This window comes from Lepidochelys kempii, chromosome 9, assembly GCF_965140285.1.
Source record: "Lepidochelys kempii isolate rLepKem1 chromosome 9, rLepKem1.hap1, whole genome shotgun sequence".
NCBI classification, from domain to species: Eukaryota; Metazoa; Chordata; order Testudines; family Cheloniidae; genus Lepidochelys; species Lepidochelys kempii.
In genome coordinates, this window is record NC_136388.1 from 102,744,634 (window position 1) to 102,764,910 (window position 20,277).

General features: G+C 52.7%; 1 protein-coding gene across 10 annotated transcripts in view; it reads left to right on the forward strand.

The window, feature by feature from the left end:
* Window positions 1-20,277, forward strand: part of NLGN3 (neuroligin 3) — a 122,383-nt gene that overhangs the window by 64,495 nt on the left and 37,611 nt on the right. For 5 of the 10 annotated variants that reach the window (XR_012160653.2, XR_012160655.2, XR_012160654.2 and 2 more), the window contains 3 exons: window positions 4,411-4,470; window positions 13,557-13,706; window positions 16,177-16,362. The exons of 1 other annotated variant lie outside the window; for it this stretch is intronic. Coding sequence is in view for 1 of the 9 variants with exons in the window: in XM_073358647.2 (XP_073214748.1) it covers window positions 4,411-4,470; window positions 13,557-13,706; window positions 16,177-16,362 (396 nt within the window). In the remaining 8 variants the exon portion in view is untranslated. Of the gene's footprint in view, window positions 1-4,410; window positions 4,471-5,053; window positions 5,272-5,435; window positions 9,119-13,556; window positions 13,707-16,176; window positions 16,363-20,277 lie in introns of those variants that run through there. 4 more of the 10 variants (XR_012160661.2, XR_012160662.2, XR_012160658.2 and 1 more) reach the window with 4 other exon arrangements.

Genomic DNA, 20,277 nt, shown 5'->3' on the forward strand with positions numbered 1-20,277 from the left:
GGCACAGAGTACACTTACAAAGTTTGCAGCTAATACCAAGCTGGGGCTGGGGGTTGCAAGCGCATGGAAGGACAGGATTAGAATTCAAAATGAGCTTGACAAACTGGAGAAGTGGTTTGAAATAAATAGGATGAAATTCAATAAAGACAAATGCGAAGTACTGCATTTAGCAGGGATTCAGGACATTTTGGTTTATTTGTTGCATTTGAAATCTTCAGGTCTCACTCTGAGCTCCCGGAGGGTTTACTTGGTGGCGATCTCAGCTTTCCACCTTCCCATTCATGGAAACTTGGTATTCTCAAAACGTATAATGGTGAGGTTTTTCAAAGGGATTATCTGTCATTTTCCACCAGTGAAGGTAAGAGCACCATTGTGGGACCTTAATATGGTCGTGGGGCACTGATGGGTCTGCCATTCAACATATTCATGGGCTCTCCTCTCTCAAAAGGCGCCATTCCACCCCCAAGAAGAGTTAGCGAACTGCAACCCTTAATGGCAGATTCTCTGTACACTCAAGCCTTCAAGGAGGCTTTAAGGCCACACCCAACATTTTTGCCCAGTCAGGTTATTTACTTACCTATATTTTTTCCCAAAGCACATTCGAGCTCAGAGGAGTAGCAGCTATATAGCTCAGATGTGAGCTGGTGCTTAGCATCTTAGTTAGAAAGAACTGAGCCGTTTTGTTCGTCACCTTGGCTCTGTCCTTCGCTGAGTGGTTGGAGGGACAACCAGTTGCTACTCAGACCATTTCCAGGTGGATAACTGCCTGCATTACCACACCTTCTACACTGGCTTGGTTGATACCTCTGCAGTCATTGCGGGCTCATTCGACAAGAGCTCAAGCGACACCGGATGCATTCCTTAGGGATGTCTCCGTGGTGGATATCTGCAGGGCTGGAATATGGTACTCCTTGCATACCTTCACTAAACATTATGCTATCATCACGGCACTGAGAAGGGATGCAAACTTTGAGAAGACAGTTCGGCTTTCACAGTTTAAATAGACTCTGAGCCCATCACCTGCTGGAACTGCTTGTGGAATCAGAGTCTTATTTAAGTGTACTCTGTGTGCCATTATTCAAATCATTTGTGAAGATAGTGACTGGAACCAGACCTGGGGCAGATCCCTGCGATGGCTGGAGGATATTCACCAGTTTATGTGTGTTTTCCTGTACAAACTTGAAAAGACGGTTACCTACTTATATTGTAACTGTTGTCCTTTGAGATGTGGGTGCAGACATGTATTCTGCGACCCACCCTCCACCCCTCTGCATTGAAGACTCCAACCTGGGGTTTTGGTGTGAAGGAACAGAGTGCTGGCCTTAGCCTCTCCCCTGGGTATATATGTGGGATGGGGCATAAGTGTTGCTAGGCAAAATCTCCAACTTTGGTGTGTTGGGTGTGCCCTCTCCTGAATGAAATACGTGTCTGCATCCACATCTAGAACAACAACAGTTACAATAAAGGTAAGTAACCATCTTTTATAATTACATTGACACCTATTAGTTAACCAGCTTTTAATCAGTTGCATGTGTGCCATTTTAATTTTATATTGATTTAATATTTTAATCACCATGTCATGTGATACCAAGTCAAATGCCTTACAGAAGTCTACGCATATTACATTAACACTTACCTTTATCAGTCAAACTTGTAATCTCATCAAAAAAGATACCAAGTTAGTTTGACAGGCTCTATTTTCTAGAAACCCATGTTGATTGGCATTGATTATATTACTCTCCTTTAATTCTTCTTTAATCAAGTCCTGCATCAGTCACTCCATTATCTTGCCCAGGATTGATGTCAGGCTGACAGACCTGTAACTACCCGGATCATCCTGTTTACCCTTTTTAATTATTGGCACAATGTTAGCTTTCTGTGAGTCTTCTGGGACTTTCCCTGTGTTCCAAGATTTATTCAAAATCATTAACAGGCCAGCAAGCTCCTCAGCCAGCTCTTTGAAACTCTTGAATGCAGCTCATTGATGGCTCATAGTCATCTGTAATCAGTCCACACACAAGGGTCCCTCTCCTCCTCTGTTACTTCCAATGGATGAGCCCCCAGTTTGTAGCATAAATTCCTATTAGACCCTAAGTGTGTGACCTTGGATTTTGTACTATTTAATTTCATCCCATTTCTGTCATTCCAGTCTTCAAGGTCATCCAGCTTTTCCTGTATATTATTCCGATCTTCCTCTGTATTGATGGTGCCTCCCAATTTTCTATCATCAGCAAATTTCATCAGCGGAGTCCCACTTTTTTTGCCAAGGTCGTTAATAAAAACATTGAATAATATTGGTGCCAAGATGTATCCTGGAGGGACTCCCACTAATACTGTCCCTCCAGGCTGATAATTCAGTTTTCAGCACAACCCATTGCCTTCTCACCTTTAGCCAATTCCTTATTCAACTTACAATGCTTGTACTGATCCCATCTTCCTTAACTGCACTAATTATTTCCCATGTGGTACCATGTTAAATGCTTTACGGGAGTCCAAGTATATTAGATTTCCTGCCCTTCCCTTATCTAAAAAATCAGTGATTTTTTTCAGAGGAGGAAATCAGGTTAGTCTGGTGTGATTTATTTTTGGTAAACCCATGTTGCATTACATCCCCTTTACCATTTACCTCTATTAATTTAATTATTCTTGAATTATTTATTGAATACTTCTGCCTGTTCTGCATTATTATTGGTAATTATATCATTTCCATCTAGTAGTAGACCAATGCCATTGTCAGGATTCTTTTTGTTCCTAATATACTTAGATTCCTTCTTATTGTCCTTAATTCTATTGCCCATAGATTTCTCACTGTGTCCCTTGGCTTCCCTTATGAGTTTTCTACAGTTCCTAGCTTTTGATTTATATTCATTACTATTGACTTCCACTTTCTTCCATTTGTTATATATATATTTATAGCTGCCATCACTTCCCCTCTGAGCCAGGATAGGTTTTTAACCACTATGTCCTTCTTCCTCAATTATGAAATTGTGGCTTTTGGGGCATCTAGTAGATTATGTGACCTCACCAAAACTATGCACAGAAGGGCCGTTCCTTCCCAGCTTGTGGAATGAAGGCCTCTGGGCTTGGAAGGTGAGCACAGGATCCTGGGGGGTGTCTCTCCAGAGAGGGATAGAGAGGGGCTCCCACTTCATGGGCTGGGCCATGCTTTCCATTTGCAGCACAGAACTGCCCTGCCCTTTGTTTCCATAACACTCTAATTCCCTACTCCTGTCATTCCTTTCTGCTGTATCTACAGTTTGCCCTTCCCACTGGGGAAGTTTTTAGGTTATTTTCTCCCAGACCCACTAACCGCATTTCTCTCAGCGGAATCCCATTCTGTTATTTCCTGCTCGGGTTTTCCAGCCTCTCTGACCCCTTTAGATCATGCTTCTGGTCTCCCAGAGGTTCTGGCTTTCTCTCAATTTAGTGTCACCTGGGAATGTCACCCACATATTGCTCACCACTGTGTCTGTGATCGCTAACATGCTAAATCAGGCCAGTCTAACTGGAGTCCTCCTGGCAGCTGTTTCCCCCATGCCATCCGCTGCCCTCTGTTTACATCCTTCAGCCAGTTTTTCAGCCCTTGCAAGTTTCAGATCTATGCCTGTTCGCATTATTACAGTCCAGGGAAGCAAAGCTCAGGGCACACACTGTCTTGGGGTCTCAATGTCTCTGGGGTTTGATGGCATACAGACTTCTTGGCAGCTTTGGGCGTTTGTGGCTGACTGTGCCTGTAATTGGTTTGATGTGAAAGGACAGAGCTTCAGCTTCAAACCCTGCCTGCAGTACAGTGAAAATAAGGGGGTGCCACCCAGTGCCAGCAGGAGAGCAGCCCCTTCCACCGAGCAGCATGCACACCCCTGGGATGGTGAGGGGTTGATGGGGAGAGAAAAGGGAGGCAGAGGTGTTTGAGAGTCAGGCCTGGGCTACAAACTAACTGGCACCGGTTTAGTGGAACCAAGATGATGAGTTAGTGTTACTGGCTTTCTGCCGATGGGCAGGGCACAGAGCTTACCCCAAATCAGTCCAAGAATCAGTTGCAAAGTGTGGGCCACGGGGAGGCTGAGGATGTAGCGGGGAAGGCAGGAGGGCACACAAGCTCATCTGCTGTCCTGCTTAAAGAGGCCTGTTCTCTCCCTCTCCTGGGCCCCAGACCAAGGAGCACATGTTCCCAGGGCAGACTTCAGTGGGCGGGGGCCGGCAGCCTGGAGAGGCAGTCCCTGTCTGCTCTGAACTGTGGCTGTGCTTGGCCAGCCGCACTGGCCGAGCCCATGGAGAGATGCGGTGTGAGTAGCCAGGTGGTGCTGTGGGCCTGGCCTCCTTCTCTGCTATCATGCTATTTTTGAATTCTCTTTTGTTTTTGTTTTTTGTTTTTCTTTTTTGTTCTGTCTCCTCGTGTTTGGTCCCTAGGAGCCAGCGCTAAGAAACAGGGCGAGGACTTAGCGGATAATGACGGGGATGAAGATGAAGGTATTTCTGTGCTCGAGGCTGCTGCTGCTGCATGACACGCAAAGCAAATCCGTTTGCTTTCCATTCTCTGCCATTTTCAGGGAGCCCTGTCTGTCTGTGTCTTTGTTTCCTTGGGCTGAGCAGTTGCACGGGGTGGCCAGGTGGGGTGACCGGCTGTGCAGGGGCGCTCATACCTTTCCTTTGAGGGAAGCTCAGGGGGTTTTGCTTTAGAAGGAGTTTGCTGGCTGCCCAGTCTGCCTCTGTGTGAGCAAAAGGCTCTAAGGAAGCATGGCGACATGTGAACAAGAGAGGAGCCAAAGGGTGCCTGGGTCGATTTCACCCCACACCCAGTCACATTTCACCTCCAGCCTCTGTTCTCGCTGAACCTCAGACTTACTGTGTCAATGAAGAGACTTTCCTTTCTGGCTCCACCCCCATGCTGCCATCCCAACCTCCCTTCTCCCCACCGTGCACAGTGTCAGAGCAGGCAACACCTGACCTCATCCCCTTGTGTCCCGTGCAATTCCCTCTGGGGCCCCACTGGCTTGCAGGGAGCATGCATATGGCAGAACGCAGTCCAGGCCTGCTTTAACCCATGTCCGGATTTGCTATCTAGAGTCTAGTCCGGCTCACTCTCTCTCTCGCTCTCTCTCTCTCATGTGTCCACTCGCGTGCGCTCTGCCACTGCCACTCCCCACTGCAGGTGCAGAGGAAACTGGAAATATGGATGAAGGCAAGATGCTGAGCACAGAGCTGTCAGGAGCTCTGGAGACCTGCAGAAGAGAGCACTGTCACTTTACTGGCCTCTGCTTTCTCTCCAGGGTTAGCATCTTCATTTAGGAGCAGGGGTGCCCGTCACCTGTCCAGTGAAGGGCAACTGGACCTGCAGAGAGTAGCCCTGAGCGTTCTGTTGCAGGCTGTGCCGTAGTGTCCGGTTAACGTCACCCAGGCTAGCTCAGCGGGTTAGATTTGAGGGGGACAGAAGTCCCCCATTTGGGTGTATGATCTTCTGCTTTAAATACCTGGTTGTGCTTGCTGCACAGTTGCTGTTAAGGGCAACCATGCATTTCACAGCACTCTGCTCGTGAGTCAGTAACTTGCCAGCTCTGGGCTCAAGCCCCATGTGAGTGGATTCGAGGAGGACAGCAGCTCTCATACTGTCCAGGCGTGGGTGAGGACAGGCATGCTGTGCTGCTTGTTGAGGGTATGGCAGAGCATGTGGGTGAGAGAGTGAACATGCCAGCGCTGGATGGGGCTGTCTGGCAGGAGCGAACTGGGGCACTGTCTGCACGCTGTCACAATGAGCTGGTGAATTTGGCAACTGGTCTCACGAGGGCCTGGCTGTGGGAACGGGAGGGAAGGCAAGCATTACTTCAGTGGCTTGGCCACCCCTCTTGGGGAGCTGGGCTCTGTGTGGCCAGGGACAGATCAGCCTTGGCAGGTGGCTTTTCTCAGCAGAGTGGAGAGGAGTATCTGATTTTGCCTGCCATGTCCATTGCAGAACTGGGGCCTGGACAGTATGGGAGGGTGCAGCTGATTTGAGTCAGCAGGGGGCACTGGGAGAAGTGGTGCTGCCCTGTGGCAGGTGGTGGTCATTGCGATGGCAGCCTGATTAACTGTGAGTTAATGACCTTGGCATTTGGGTGGCTAAACATTAGATCCACCACAAAGGAATAGGCAAGAATTCCCCAAGTTAAGCCCACGGCTGGAGGTGGAGCCATGGGCAGCAGCCACCCAGGGCCAGGCATGCTTTCTGCTGCTGGGGCAGTGCATGTGATGATTGGCCAGGGGGTCGGGTGCGCACCAGATGCTTTGTATCGTGCCAGCACCCTGGTATCAAGTCCCTGGAACATGGGGTGCTGATGTCTCAGATGGAGCAGGCCTGGACTAAGGAATCAGCGAGGCTCAGAATCTAGAGGCAGAGAAGACCAGTTCGATCTCTGCCAGTGCAGGGTTCCCTGTGGTACATTCATGTTCAATGTGGTGGCCACGGGGCTCCCAGCCTGCCCCGCAGGGGTCGATTCCCAGCCAACACTGTCCCCCAGGCAAGGAGTGCAGGGCTGTTCCTGGGGGGGTGCTAAGGCAGTGGTTTCCAGCTGCTCAGCCTAAGAGGCCCTTTCTCTGTTCATCTGGCAGCAGCAGGAGGCAACAGCTGCGTGGCCAGAGCTGTTCAGCGCCTCAGAGAAGGAGCAGCTGGAGTTTGCTGTGGTGGGAGCAGTGTCTGGGCAGGCTCAAGGGTTGCAAGGTCAGAGTGGGGCTGGAGAGCAGCACAGCAGGCTAGATGGGAGATCACCAAGGCATAGAGCTGGACAGGGAAACGACCGGGCTGGCAGCAACTGGGTGGGAAGGGTGATCCCAAGACACCAGGGGGATGGTGGTGGAGAGTGGGGCGGATGTGGGCTCTGGAGTTTGTATCTAGGTGTACTAGAGACCAGAGACACATGGAGGAGGATGTGGCCCTGCCTGCTGGAGCCTCCCTTGGCTGGTACGAAAGGCCAGTCATTTGCCCCTCTCTGTGTGTCCTGATACCCCCCTGGTAGTGAGACAGCATTGTCAGGGCTGGCCTTGCTCAGCTCCTGGCCAGAGCCTCAGACAAGCCTAGGAAGGAAAGGGGGAGCCTGCTCCCAGCAGTCACATCAGGGCATAGCCAGGTTCTCTCACCCTCTCAGGGCCCATGGCTGCTCCCTGGGTCCACCAGGGTCCCTGATGAACACTCACGCATTCATGGGGTCAAGCCACACGCCACTCTGGAGGTCTGGTGTGTGAGACCAGGAGGAGATGGCCAACCCCAGATGGTCAGGAGTCACAAGCCAGCCCCCCAAAAGTTGTGAGATTTAGAGAAAGAAATGTGGTGCTGGGATTTTCCATCTTTGCCCTCTCAGCTCTGAGCCTCTACGCTGCTTTTGGTCTTGTGGATTCAGGGCTTAAAATCAGCTGGAGCAGAGCTCCATTAAATATTTTCAAACCCCCGGGAGCCCTGGTGCCTCAAGTTGGGCTCAAGCCCCAGGGCGCTGGGAAATACTCAATTCCATATAGCTGTCTGGCTATAGTGGGGAGGTCTGCATTAGGGGAGCACCCTTCCAGTCCTTTCCCACTCTGCATCTCTCCTGTCAGAGACAGGAGCTGTTTTTCCACACCCTAGAGGGCAGGTGTGACTCCCAGCAGGCTGCTACATGGACAGTCCTACCTCCTGCACTGGGCAGTGCCCTCCGGAAGGGGGGCATGTGGCTAGCTGAGGCAGCAGAGCCTGGTACATGGATGGCTTAGGCATGGCCTCTGCCGCTGCTGCCTTCGAGTCTCTGTAATGCTCTTGGTTCCATGTGCAGTTGCCAGTAACCATGGAGTAGGGTTCCCCCTGGGGCGCCTCAGTCCCTGGAAGGTGCAGAAAGGGGGGGTTGTGGTCCTTTCCTGCCTGGAGGAGCTAGTGCAAGGAGGTGTCTCCCCCTGAATCACAAAGAGCCCAGATTGCTGGCAGTGAAAACAAAAACGAGGGTGGAGCAAGTGGGAGTAAACAATAGGCCCCAAAATTTGCAGATCAGCAAGGACCTTGCTGTGCCCAGAGGCCAACGCCTTGCCCAACACAGTTGCAGCAGCATAACTGAAGATGGGCTTTTAAGCTGACTGAGTCACACTGGTCCAACACCCTGTCTGGATGCTCTGAATTCAGTTTAAACCTGGCTTGTATCCATTTAACTTCACTCGATTCCCTATTGATACAAGCCAGGTTTAAACTGAATTCCCAGCATCCAGGTATGGTCTTGTATCACTTTAACTGAAGATGTGATTTTAATCCGGAGCAACTTGGAATGTAGATCAGGCCTAAGGAAGCTGCAAAGTTGGCTGGTACTCAGTATAAAAGGCAACTGGCCTATCATGTTGGCAGGTGGGGAAGTTTACAGAGGACACAGCTGTAAATTGATGTCAGTGGAAACTGGTGAATTGTGAGAGTCCTATGGCATTCTGGGCACCCTTCTGGCAGATGGAATTTAACCTGGCAAAACCAGCCTGTCTTTCCATCTGCAGCCTTTTGCCTCTGTGATCCCTGCCCCATCCCAGAACCCCTTGTACTGTGACCTAAATTGGTGTTTGTCTTCAGTGCACATCACTGTGATAAATTCACCTCATTGGCAATATCCTTGGCGGACGCAATGTTGAGGATTGCACATTCTCTGGCACTGTGTGGCCCTCAGCCTCCTCACTGCAGCTGTGGCATTTGGGAATGGGGGTGTCTATGTATGTACACATGGGTGCTTAGATGGCGGGGGGGGCAGAAAGCAGCTTCCCCTTTTGTGTCACAACGTCTCCCATGCTGCACTGGCTTAGCTACACTAAGGCACCAGGGGGTAAGTGGCTTGGTGATGACAGTCCCATGTGCAGGACTGAAAAACCGCTGTGCTGAGAATGCTGCTGCCAGAGGCATTAGCTCCGCCAGGGCTGAGATGCGAAAGGTCTGAAGAGGGACCCAGTCTGAGGGATTTAAATAAGAAAGGGTCCAGAACGTGTAGCCTTTCCACCTTGTGCGGCCCACCCACAGGACAATGTCCAGATGCTCTGTGTAGCAACTCCTCCCTGTAGTTGCCTCAAAGAATTCTCCACCCCAGGTGCAGTCGCGGGGCTTGCTGCCACCTGGTGACACAGCAGGAGAGGGTTCTGCCTTCAGCACCAACAGGTACGCTGCTCTGACAGTGACCAGGGACTGTAAGCTACTTGTAAAAGCCAAGTGAGAATCCCCTTGGTGCCCCCGATGCATTTGGCGAGCTTCAGCCTAAGGACTGGGCTGGGCTGGGAGGTGTAGCCTATGCTGCTGTGGCCATAGTTGCTTGTGCCACAAGTGACAGGTAGCAACTGAGCAAGCTGCAGTAACTTAGAGCAGCCCCAGGGTTGCTCTAAGTTACACACCAGGGGCTGTTCTGACCCTGCAGTAGTCCAGAATTGGAGAGGGTGTAGAAAAGAGGCACAAAAATTATTTGAGGGCTGCAGAAAATGCCTGACAGTGAGAGAACTTAAGAGCTCCATCTTTTTAGCCCATCAAAAGGAGGACTGAGAGGTGATTTGATCACAGCATATAAATTCCTTCCCAGGGAGAAATAGTGCGTTCTAAAGGGTTTGTAAAATTGAATTCTGCCAAGCCTAATTAAAGTTTTTGATAATTTCTAATGGAGAATAGCAATGTTTATTTCTAAGCATTTGTTAGATTTGTATTGATTTTAAAATTTTCAGAGTGCACAAAATTCTGGGTTTTAAGTATTTTTAAAGATTTTTTATCATTTTAAATGTTCATAGTCATAGAAAATTATGGGGGTGTCAGACAATAATTAAATGACAGTAAACATTGAGATTTCAAAAGTTAAAGCTTTATAATTGTTAAAACACATATTGTCAACATCACATGTCAATTATGCTAAGTAAATACTTTTCAATCAAATTAGTAATTTCTGAAGCAGCATTTTTCTTACTTTGCCTATCAGTAAATGTTGTTAATTATCAATGGAAATATCTTTCCACTAGTTTGTGTGTGCATGGTGAAATCGACACTTATCAACATTTACTGACAAAGAATCTAATCCTTCCCAGTGCCTGGAAACTGAAGCTAGATAAATTCAAATTAGAAATTAAGCAGAGATTTGCAGGGCTGGATTAAGGCAGGGATTTAGGGGCTGCAGCCCAGGGCCTGGGTTCAAGGGGGGGCCCTGCAAAAATAAATCACAGGCAGCGATCTCCAACTCTGGGCTGCTAAAAGTCCCGCAGAGCAGCGAGATGCTCAGGCAGGCTGCCTGCATGCTGTGGCCCCATGCCACTCCCAGAAGCGGCTGGCTGCTTGCATGTTTCTATGGCCCCTGGCAAGGGGGGAGGTGGCTCTGCACACTGCCCTCGCCCCCAGCACTGTCCTCACAGCTCCCATTGGCTGGGGGCGGTGCTTGCAGGCGCGGGCAGCACACAGAGACATGCTGTCCCCCTCCGCCCAGGAGCTGCAGAGATGTGCTAGGAGCCAGCCGCTGCCAGGAGCAACATGGGGCTAGGGCAGGCAGCCTGCCTGAGCCCTGCTGCGCTGCCGGCCAGGAGCCGCCCATGGTAAGCACCTCCCAGCCGGAGCCTGCACCTCGCACCCTCTCCTGCATCCCAGTCCTCTGCCCCAGCCCCATCCTGCACCAAACTCCCTCCCAGGAAACAGACTTGTATACAGGGGCCCCATAAAATCTAATAGCCCCAGACCCACAGGAGAGTTAATCTGGCCCTGGAGATTTGTAACAGCAAGGGTGATTAACCACTGAAACAAACTCCCAGAGGGAATGGGGATTCTCCATCTCTTGATGTCTTCAGATCCAGACAGGGTGCTTTTCTGGAAGTCATGCTTGTCAAGCTGTCTGAAGTGGCTCATGGCCACAAGTGCTTACCTCAGGGCAGACTGTCAAAAACAGGACAGACACCCCAAACTGGCAGTATGTTCTATAATTAGATTTCACCAAGCCAGTAACAAATGTGAACCCCTGGATCACTATAACAGTCTTACCATGGAGTCACAGACAATCCCCTTAGGCTACGTCTATACTACGGACCTTACAGCTGCACCGCTGTAAGGTCTCCTGTGTAGCCCCTCTATACCACTGGAAGAGTGCTCGTCCCTCGGTATAATTAAACCACCCCCAATGAACCTGACAGGCTGTGGACACGCTGCTTTGGTGGTAGTTCTGGGCTTTTCCCTCAGCGTTCTGACTCCAGCTGCAGCCACCAAAAGGCCATTCCAACAACTGGAGCTCGGGCTGGGAGCCTCAGTGGCCATTTCCTGTATGCTGCTGTCTCCCCAGCCTTTGGTCAGGGCTTGAGAGGTTTGTGTGTCTGACAAAAGCAAATCACAGCATCAGAGGAGGGCTGTTTTGTCTAGTGGTTAAGGAGCCACCTTGGGACTCAGGAGTCCTGGCTTCAAGGCTGGTTGTGCTGCAGGCTCTCTGCGTGACTGTGGGCCGCTCCTGGCCCCAGCCTCCAGTTGTACAATGGAGTGGATGTTCTCATCCTGCCCAGCATGGTGTGTGGGGATGGGTTCAGCGAGGAGTGTGGTGAAGGGGGACGGTAAATTCCTTGGCAAGAGACTAAGCTAGATACCAAATGCATTCCCAAGTCAAGGCTGAAAGCCTGAGAACTTCCCTCTGGGGAAAGCCCTGCCCAGCCTCTGCCTGCTCAAAGGGGATTCAGCACCAGCCAACCAGAGAGTTTGAGGCATTTGGGAGTCGCTGGGCCTGCAGAGAGGGGACACTTATGGCCACATGTAGAGGGCTAATAGGTGGACTCTGCTTGTAGCCTCAGGAGATGCTCTTCTCACAGGCACACTGACCTGTAGGCCCCTTCTAGGGAGAAGGGCCATGACTTCCCCAGGTTCCCCTGGGAAGATGGGGGTGAGGAAGGACCAGATGCCCCTGTATCTGTCAGGAGTGCTGGGAAGGTCTCGCTTGTTGGTGTCTGGGGCAGCAGTCAGCTTGGTTCCACAGAGAACTCATAGCTGAGGTTAGCAGACCCGTCTGAGCCCCGTCAACCGTCTGGCCTGGGGTGATGCTGCCCTGTTTGTGTGCTGCCAGCCTGGGGTATGAAAAGTCATCTCTTTCACCAGGGCAGCCATCCAAAGGAGAGACCAAGGCCCCAGGCCCAATGCATGCATGGTAGCCCAGTGGGGTCCATGGCCAACCAGTGCCGCTGCCCGTGTCTCACTACCCTGTGGGCCCCTGTCCTGCTGAGGGTGCTGGAAGGTTTGTCTTGCTCAGAATTGAGCCTGCCTGGCCTGGGATCACTGTGTGTCTGCAGGGGCTCTCGGCTGCTGGCACTCAGCAGGGAGAGCAAGGGGAGCTAGGCGAATGAGCAGTTATAGAGAAGTGGGTCCCAGCCTCAGGGGATGCTGTGGTCAGAGGGCTAGGCCAGGCGGCAGAGGAGCACCTGTAACATGGCTGTGTGCCTCTGCTCAGCCAGTGCAAAAGTATTGCCAGTGGCCGGCACTGGCCCTTTCAGGCATTGCCTCGGGAGACAGAAAACAGGGCAGGAGTCAGCAAAGGGCTGACCTACCTGTGCTGGACCCCCAGCGCCTGCTGAGGAGAGCGAGAGAGATGCTGAGGCCAAGCATAAGGAGCGTGAGGTCTGTAGCCAGAGACGGAGGGACTCCAGTGCCCACTCCTCTGGCAGGCATGCCAGGGGTAGGGCTGGGGTGCAGCAGGACCTTCCGTTGAGATGTTCACAGACAGAAGAGAGGGCACCTGTTGCCTCCCATCCCCCATATCCCCATATCATGTAGCACTCCTCCCCCCATGACCCCTCACTCTCCAGCACCCCCTCCATTGGCATTCCATTCCACAGGACCTAGTCCAGCCCCCACTCTCCTGTATTCCCCTCATTCCCTGCTCCTCCATCTCCCCCATTCCCTGTGCCCCTCTGGTCAGTCTATCTGCCCCTCATTACCATGGTGTGTCTGGGCACTGGGAGTAGAGCTAGGAGGACGTGGTAAGAGACAGAGGGGTTCCTGCCTTCCATGGCAAGGTCAGAACTGCGAGCTGTGATCTCTCTCCACCTGCCCCAGGTCCTGCACATCCCCCCTCCTTCCCAAAGCAATGTCAGCTTCCAGGACTCAGCTAGCCACCAACCTGCTGCAGCTGGGGTGTTTGCAGGCTCCTGCAGCCCCTGTGCATGCAGGACGCTCCCTGCCAGGCTGCTGGGGAAGGAGCCCCAGGATGGGCCCAGTGCTGAGTGACGTACAGCAATATCCCATCTCCAGGGAAATGCACCACCTGGGCTGGCAGGCCAGGAATCCCTTTCAGTGGGCCTGTGGCCTGCAGAGCCCTGACCCACCTGGGGCAGCTGGCTCCGTGGGCCTGGTGAGAGAAGTGGTGCCAGGATCTGACACCGAGGGGGTTGGGCCTGTAAGGTCTCTGGGAATCCCAGGGGGCAGGTGACTGCATGACCTGTGGTGGGCTGGGCTCCGTTTGTTCTGGGTGAGATGCCCAGGCCTTAGCTGGCGTGGGCATGGCTGCAGCGCAACCCCTCCGCAGGTCCTGGCAGCTGGTTTTGTTCCCCTCCCCTGGGTCCGCCCCTCCTGGCAGAGTCCTGTGTTTAACCTCCTCTTCTTTCAGACATTCGCGACAGTGGGGCCAAGCCCGTGATGGTTTATATCCATGGTGGCTCCTACATGGAGGGCACAGGGAACATGATTGATGGCAGCATCCTGGCCAGCTACGGCAACGTCATCGTCATCACCCTCAACTACCGCGTGGGTGTGCTAGGTATGGGTGCAGCAGGGCCAGCTCCCAGGCGGGGGCGAAAGGGGGGCAAGGATGTGTGGGGCAGAGCCCTGAGGGACTCATCTCTTGTTAGGTGGGGGGAGCAGGAGTGTGGGAGACAGAGCCCCAAGGGCAGGGAGCAAGGGAGCAGAGGGCAGAGCCCCGAGGGCAGGGGTGTTGCGGGAGGGCAGAGCTCCAGGGGGACTCTGCTCAGGCTGGCCTAGGAAGGGAAGTGGCCTGCTCAGAGAGGAGCTGACAGGCTGGAAGGAAGTCCTGCTGCGCCCTGTGGGGTCAGAAGCTCCATGAGGAGGCCAGTTTGGTATCCCTGCTGGAGGCTGCGCTCTGCCCTTCCCCTGCAGTTCCTCTAGCTGCAGATCCTGGTCTGCTCACAGAGGTGAGGGTAGAACCTCAGCCCAGGCCTCTCTAGCCCTGCCCTCATGTCTCCCCGTGGCTCAGGGAAGGGGCCCAAGGAAGGGGTCAGGTTATGGCCAGAAGGGTTGGGGCAGAGGGATGAGGATGTCATCGAGACTGTTCAGTCCTGCTAGCATCACCTGAGAAAGGTGGGAGTGGTCTTGGGGCCTCTAGCTGGCCCTTCTTGCTTCCTGCTGCCATTCCTGACCTCTCTGCCAGCTCTGTACATGCCTGCGGCTGGGCCCTAGGGGAGTGCTGAGGCTCCCTGGGCTGAGGAGTTTAGTTTCATTTACACAGCCTGGCTCAGCTGAAAGCAAATATTGATCTGTGGTTAAATAATTAATACATGTGTTTATCCAGCTCCTCCTCCCTGGAGGCTGGGAGCAGCAGCTGCCTGGCCAGCACTAATGAGCCGCCCCTTGAGACATGTCCCAACCATTCTGCCTCTGGAAACAGATCGATGGGAACTTTCTCGAAGGGCAGATGGCTTACCCTTCCGGTGTACCACAGAAGAGCCCAGACCCAGACTATGTCAGTGCTTGCAGAGCACAGCTCTGCTCCTGGCAATGGCCAGTGGGCCTGCCAGCGCTGGAGCCATGCAGAGCTGGCCGCTGCAGATGGACACGGCCATGTCTAGCCCCTCTCCCCCAGGGCAGCCTGTGGGCTTGGTCCCTGCAGTGTGTGTATTCTTCCACCTTTCCCTTGACAGATTGTCCTGTGGAGGGAGGATTGGCAAGGGCAGGCCAGTTGCAGATGTGGGACGGAGTCACTTAGGAGAAGTGTGCTGACCTGAGACTCCTGGGGCATGATTCCCAGAGCTCACACTGACATCTGCTGGGGCTAGGGACACATGGGCTTCTCAAAATCAGGCACCAGGCACCTCTTCCCAGCTCTGCAACAGCTTCCCCCCTGCCCTGCCCCAGCTCCAAGAGCCTGGGCTGGAGCATTCCTGAGGTGGGCAGAGAAGCTGCCTTGTTGGGAATCCTCTCCTGTGGCCAGGTTCATCCGGAGCCCCCTCGTTGATGCCTGGAGCCCCAAACCCTCCCTCTGCCCCAGCCCAACTTGTCTGTGAACAGGGGCTTTCTGAGGGCTTTCCACTCCCCTCCCGCAGCCGCCCCCAAAGCAGTGCTGGTTGAGCGCCCTGGGTTCTGGGAGGCGTTCGAAGGCTGATGGCAGGATGCTCAGCCCGGGTGCTCTGCAGAATGGAGGAATGTCGGCTCTGCCAGCTGCTGCAGGTCTGGTGAAGGCTAGGGGCTGGACCGGTGAGCCCTGCCACGACCAGCAGTCATACTGCTCTGTGCTTGGAGCCCTTGAGCACAGGTGCCTCTCTGGGCTGGTGCTGGAGTCAGGGACTATGGGGCCTGGTTGTTTCTTTCGCTAATGCCCCAAGCCAATGGTTTGGCCTGAAGAAATCACCGAGGGCAGAAGCTGACGGCTCCCCTGGGCTGTAGGGAGCCTGCAGATGGCTGAGCCCCACCACTCTGGGGAAGTGAGCCGCCGCCCCCTGCTAGAGCAGTGAAAGCCACAGGGACTCTGGCTCGTGTATGAGAGAGTGTCTGCAGGCAGAGAGAGATGATGCCCTGTTGGGTGATGGGGAGGTGGCTGGGGGACTCCTGGGTTTGTCAGCCCAGCAGGACAGCTTCTTGCAGCCTGTGCTGGACAGGGCTCAGGGCCTGAGTCACTCTATTGATGGTGCCCAAGGCTCTCAGTGAGCGGATGGCTCAGCCGAGTGCCCACGCAGGCTCATTCCTCTGCACCTCCATTTCACAGCGGGGATGGAGGCCCCAAGAGATTCAGAGCCTGTTCCTGGGGGTTCTCAGTGGGGAGATGCCAGGGGCTGGCAGGGGATGGGGGCCCCAGGGCTCACAGTGGGGGTCTCTGGCCTCAGCCCTGAGGCTCACAGTCAAAGGAGATCCCAGAGGCTTGCTGCACGGCCTTGTCCACAGTGCTCGCAGCCAGAGGTTTGAGAGGGGCTCCCAAGCTGGCTGGGGCTGGAGGGGATTGTGGGAGGTCAGGAGACCGGCTGTTTGCTGTGTCCTAAGTGGGTTCCATTTGGCCGCAGGATTCCTGAGCACCGGGGACCAGGCAGCCAAGGGGAACTATGGGCTGCTGGATCAAATCCAGGCGCTGCGCTGGATCAGTGAAAATATTGCCTTCTTCGGGGGGGACCCCCTGCGAATCACTGTCTTTGGCTCCGGCATCGGCGCCTCCTGTGTCAGTCTGCTCACTCTCTCCCACCACTCGGAAGGTAAGTGTGGGCACTCCCACCCTGGCTGTGAACCACTCCCCAGCCAGTGCTGCTGCTGAGCCAAGGGGCTGCCGAGCACTCCTTAGCAAAGGGAATGAGAATCTAGTGGTTAGAGCAACAGAGACGCAGGCAAGGCACTAGGGTTCTGTCCCCCTTCTCCAGGCCTGCATTTCCCCACTGTAAATGAAGAGCGTAACACTGACCCCCCAGGGAAGGGGAAAGCAACTAACAGGCAATCTAACAGGTGCTAGATGGGCCAAGCATGGGCTGTCCCCCGGAGAACAAAGGTAGGGGAGTGTCTGAGAGCATGTGTAGGTAGAATGACCAGATATCAAGGGTGAAATCAGGACAGGAGGTAGGGGATAATTGGCACCTATATAAGACAAAGCCCCAAAAATCGGGACTGTCCCTATAAAATTGGAACTTTTGGGCACCCTACGTGTGGGGTTGGCCTGGATCTGTAGGTCTGTAGCTTTTTGGGGTGTGGGATCAGGAACAGAGACGCCAATCCAGACTGGGAATCATAGAATCATAGAATATCAGGGTTGGAAGGGACCCCAGAAGGTCATCTAGTCCAACCCCCTGCTCAAAGCAGGACCAATTCCCAGTTAAATCATCCCAGCCAGGGCTTTGTCAAGCCTGACCTTAAAAACCTCTAAGGAAGGAGATTCTACCACCTCCCTAGGTAACGCATTCCAGTGTTTCACCACCCTCTTAGTGAAAAAGTTTTTCCTAATATCCAATCTAAACCTCCCCCACTGCAACTTGAGACCATTACTCCTCGTTCTGTCATCTGCTACCATTAAGAACAGTCTAGAGCCATCCTCTTTGGAACCCCCTTTCAGGTAGTTGAAAGCAGCTATCAAATCCCCCCTCATTCTTCTCTTCTGCAGGCTAAACAATCCCAGCTCCCTCAGCCTCTCCTCATAACTCATGTGTTCCAGTCCCCTAATCATTTTTGTTGCCCTTCGCTGGACTCTCTCCAATTTATCCACATCCTTCTTGAAGTGTGGGGCCCAAAACTGGACACAGTACTCCAGATGAGGCCTCACCAATGTCGAATAGAGGGGAATGATCACGTCCCTCGATCTGCTCTCTATGCCCCTACTTATACATCCCAAAATGCCATTGGCCTTCTTGGCAACAAGGGCACACTGCTGACTCATATCCAGCTTCTCGTCCACTGTCACCCCTAGGTCCTTTTCCGCAGAACTGCTGCCTAGCCATTCGGTCCCTAGTCTGTAGCTGTGCATTGGGTTCTTCCGTCCTAAGTGCAGGACCTTGCACTTATCCTTATTGAACCTCATCAGATTTCTTTTGGCCCAATCCTCCAATTTGTCTAGGTCTTTCTGTATCCTATCCCTCCCCTCCAGCATATCTACCACTCCTCCCAGTTTAGTATCATCCGCAAATTTGCTGAGAGTTCAATCCACATCATCCTCCAGATCATTTATGAAGATGTGGGAGGATGTGGACAGACACTTTTGGGACCTCTACAAGGGGCTTCATCCTGGCCCCCTGATGCAAGGCCATGGAAATATAACTGGACACAGAATTAGCCTTGAAAATATCACTACAGCTCCCCGGACCCCTGATGCCTAGGCTGAAGGGCGCCTTCAGCCGTTCAGCCCCAGGAATCCCTGGCCCAGGCAGTGTTAAATGACACTGAACTGTGTAATGTGACCCGCCAATCCAGCCCCTCCCTGCGATGGGCTCTGGTGACTAATTACCCTACGGTTCCAAAGCAGAGATGGGTCAGAACTGGCTGGGGAGCAGCAGCTGCAGACTGTTCTGTCGTTTCCTCCCATTCCCCAGACAAGAGCTGTGCTATTTGGGTTACACCTGAGGGGACATTTCAGCACCTGAGGGTAAAATACATTGTCGAGATGTCATTATCCCCAAGCCCTGAAGCACGAGCCCGGGAAATTCACAGTTCAGGGGAAGTTTAACAGCACTCTAGATATGGTAAGGGCTGGAAATGCAGAGCTAGGGCCCCCAAGTCACCTTAACTCTGCCCTGTCACAGACTCTCCCAACTTCCTGTGTAATCAAAGTCTCTCAAATCTTGTGACCGGCTTCCCACCCTGCAGACACTCCTGATGGGTCTACACTGCATCTGGGAGAGTCTCCCAGGCCAGGTCCACAGACTTGTACCAATGGGGCTCACACTAGGGCTCTACAGAGAGCTGTGTAGATGATGCTTTGATGTTCCAGTTTGGGCTGGAAGGAGAGTAAGGGAGCTTGAGAGCTCCAGCCCACAGCGCTATCATGATCCCTGCTATCACGAGTCTGTGGAGCCAGGCTGGGAAGCTTCCTCCCAGTTGGAAGGTCGACACACCCTCGTTAACAAATCGACAAACAACAAATGACAGGTGATTTGCCTGCTTCATAGATCACAGAACCACTTTAGACTCAGCCTGGCACCTAGAACTGAACCTTAAACTTGCTGCAAAATGGAACAGTTGGGAAAATGTGACCTCATTAAATCCGCATACCAATCCATTAGTTGCAAGATAAAAACTAACATGCAAATGCAGGAAGGCCTCCAAGCCAGAATGGGGGTAAAACCTCAGCCCAACCCTCTGCAACATTGACATCAGTGACCTACGCCAACCTGCTGTGACCCTTTTTGGGGGTACCCGAACTGTCTGGGGTGAATTACTCCTACCTGCTTACTCACCGGCCACCAGCTGCTGCCAACACAAGGCATTGTGGTACAGCTCCGTGACTTCTGCTGGCTAGCAATTTAAACACTCCGCTTTGTGACACTCAAGGGCCCAGTCCCTTAGCTTCTGAACACCCACAGTGCATGCCAATCCGCTGCCTCTCTGGAGACAGTGCAGCCCAGTTCACTGGTTTCACCTCAACTCTACAGTCTCCTCAGCACAAGGCGCTTGGATAGGGTTCATAGTCAAACCAAATTGGAGTTTATTGAACAGAGCTTGAGATAAAGATTCCAGTAAAAGAATGTGGAACCATAAGGTTACAGTTAGGAGAAAAACACTAAATGCAATCCAGAGCCTACACTTAATAGCAAGCTCCTTTCCTGCCTAAGAAGAGATTTTTCACCCACTGCTTAGTTCTTGCAGCGCTTCTCCAGCTCAGAGAGCCCACTGGCAGAGTCACTCCTTCGTAATGGTGCACCATTTGGGCCATTTCTTCTCTCAGACGGTCTCAAGCTACTCTTCCTTATCTCAGGGAGAATCATTTGTCTTTGTAAATCTGCAGCCTGCATCCAGTCCAGCCAGTAAATGCAGGCTGTCTCCACAGATGCTGAGTGGGTCAGCTCTCCGCCTTCCCCTCCTCAGGTGAGAGCTTTCAGTCCCAGCATCCTGCGAACACAACCTTCTACACATTGCACAGCGCTGAAATTGTTCCCGTACAAACACCTTGTAATAACCATGCCATTCACCAAGTTCTTAGCTTTGGGCAGAGAGCATGCGGCCCCCTCAGGAAGCTGTTCTGAAGTTGGTAGAATACAGAGGTGTGATCTACCTATCTGGGCATGGCTGGCTGTATTACACCAGGGACCCCCACTAATCAGCTGCCGCCTGATGATCTGGTCATACTGTCACCCACACAAGGGTGTCTACAAAGGACTGTATACTACCTGGAAGCCCCTGCAGCACACAGGCTCTGCAGGGCCCCTGGAAACAACAGAAATTAGGTGATTTCCAGAAGATCCCCAAACAATCACATTTCATTACAGAAGCATGAACATTGAATACAGCCTAATCACTCTGGCCTAGGCTGCCTCCTAATGCTGCAGAACATTTCCCATTGCCAGGGAGACATTACAAGGAACAACTCTAGGGGAGTGTGCATATGCTGAGGGATGTAACAGGTGAAGCATGGGGCTCTATGCAGGTACCTGGGGGCTGGGGCATAGGGTGTGTGTATATGGGGGTGGGGGGGC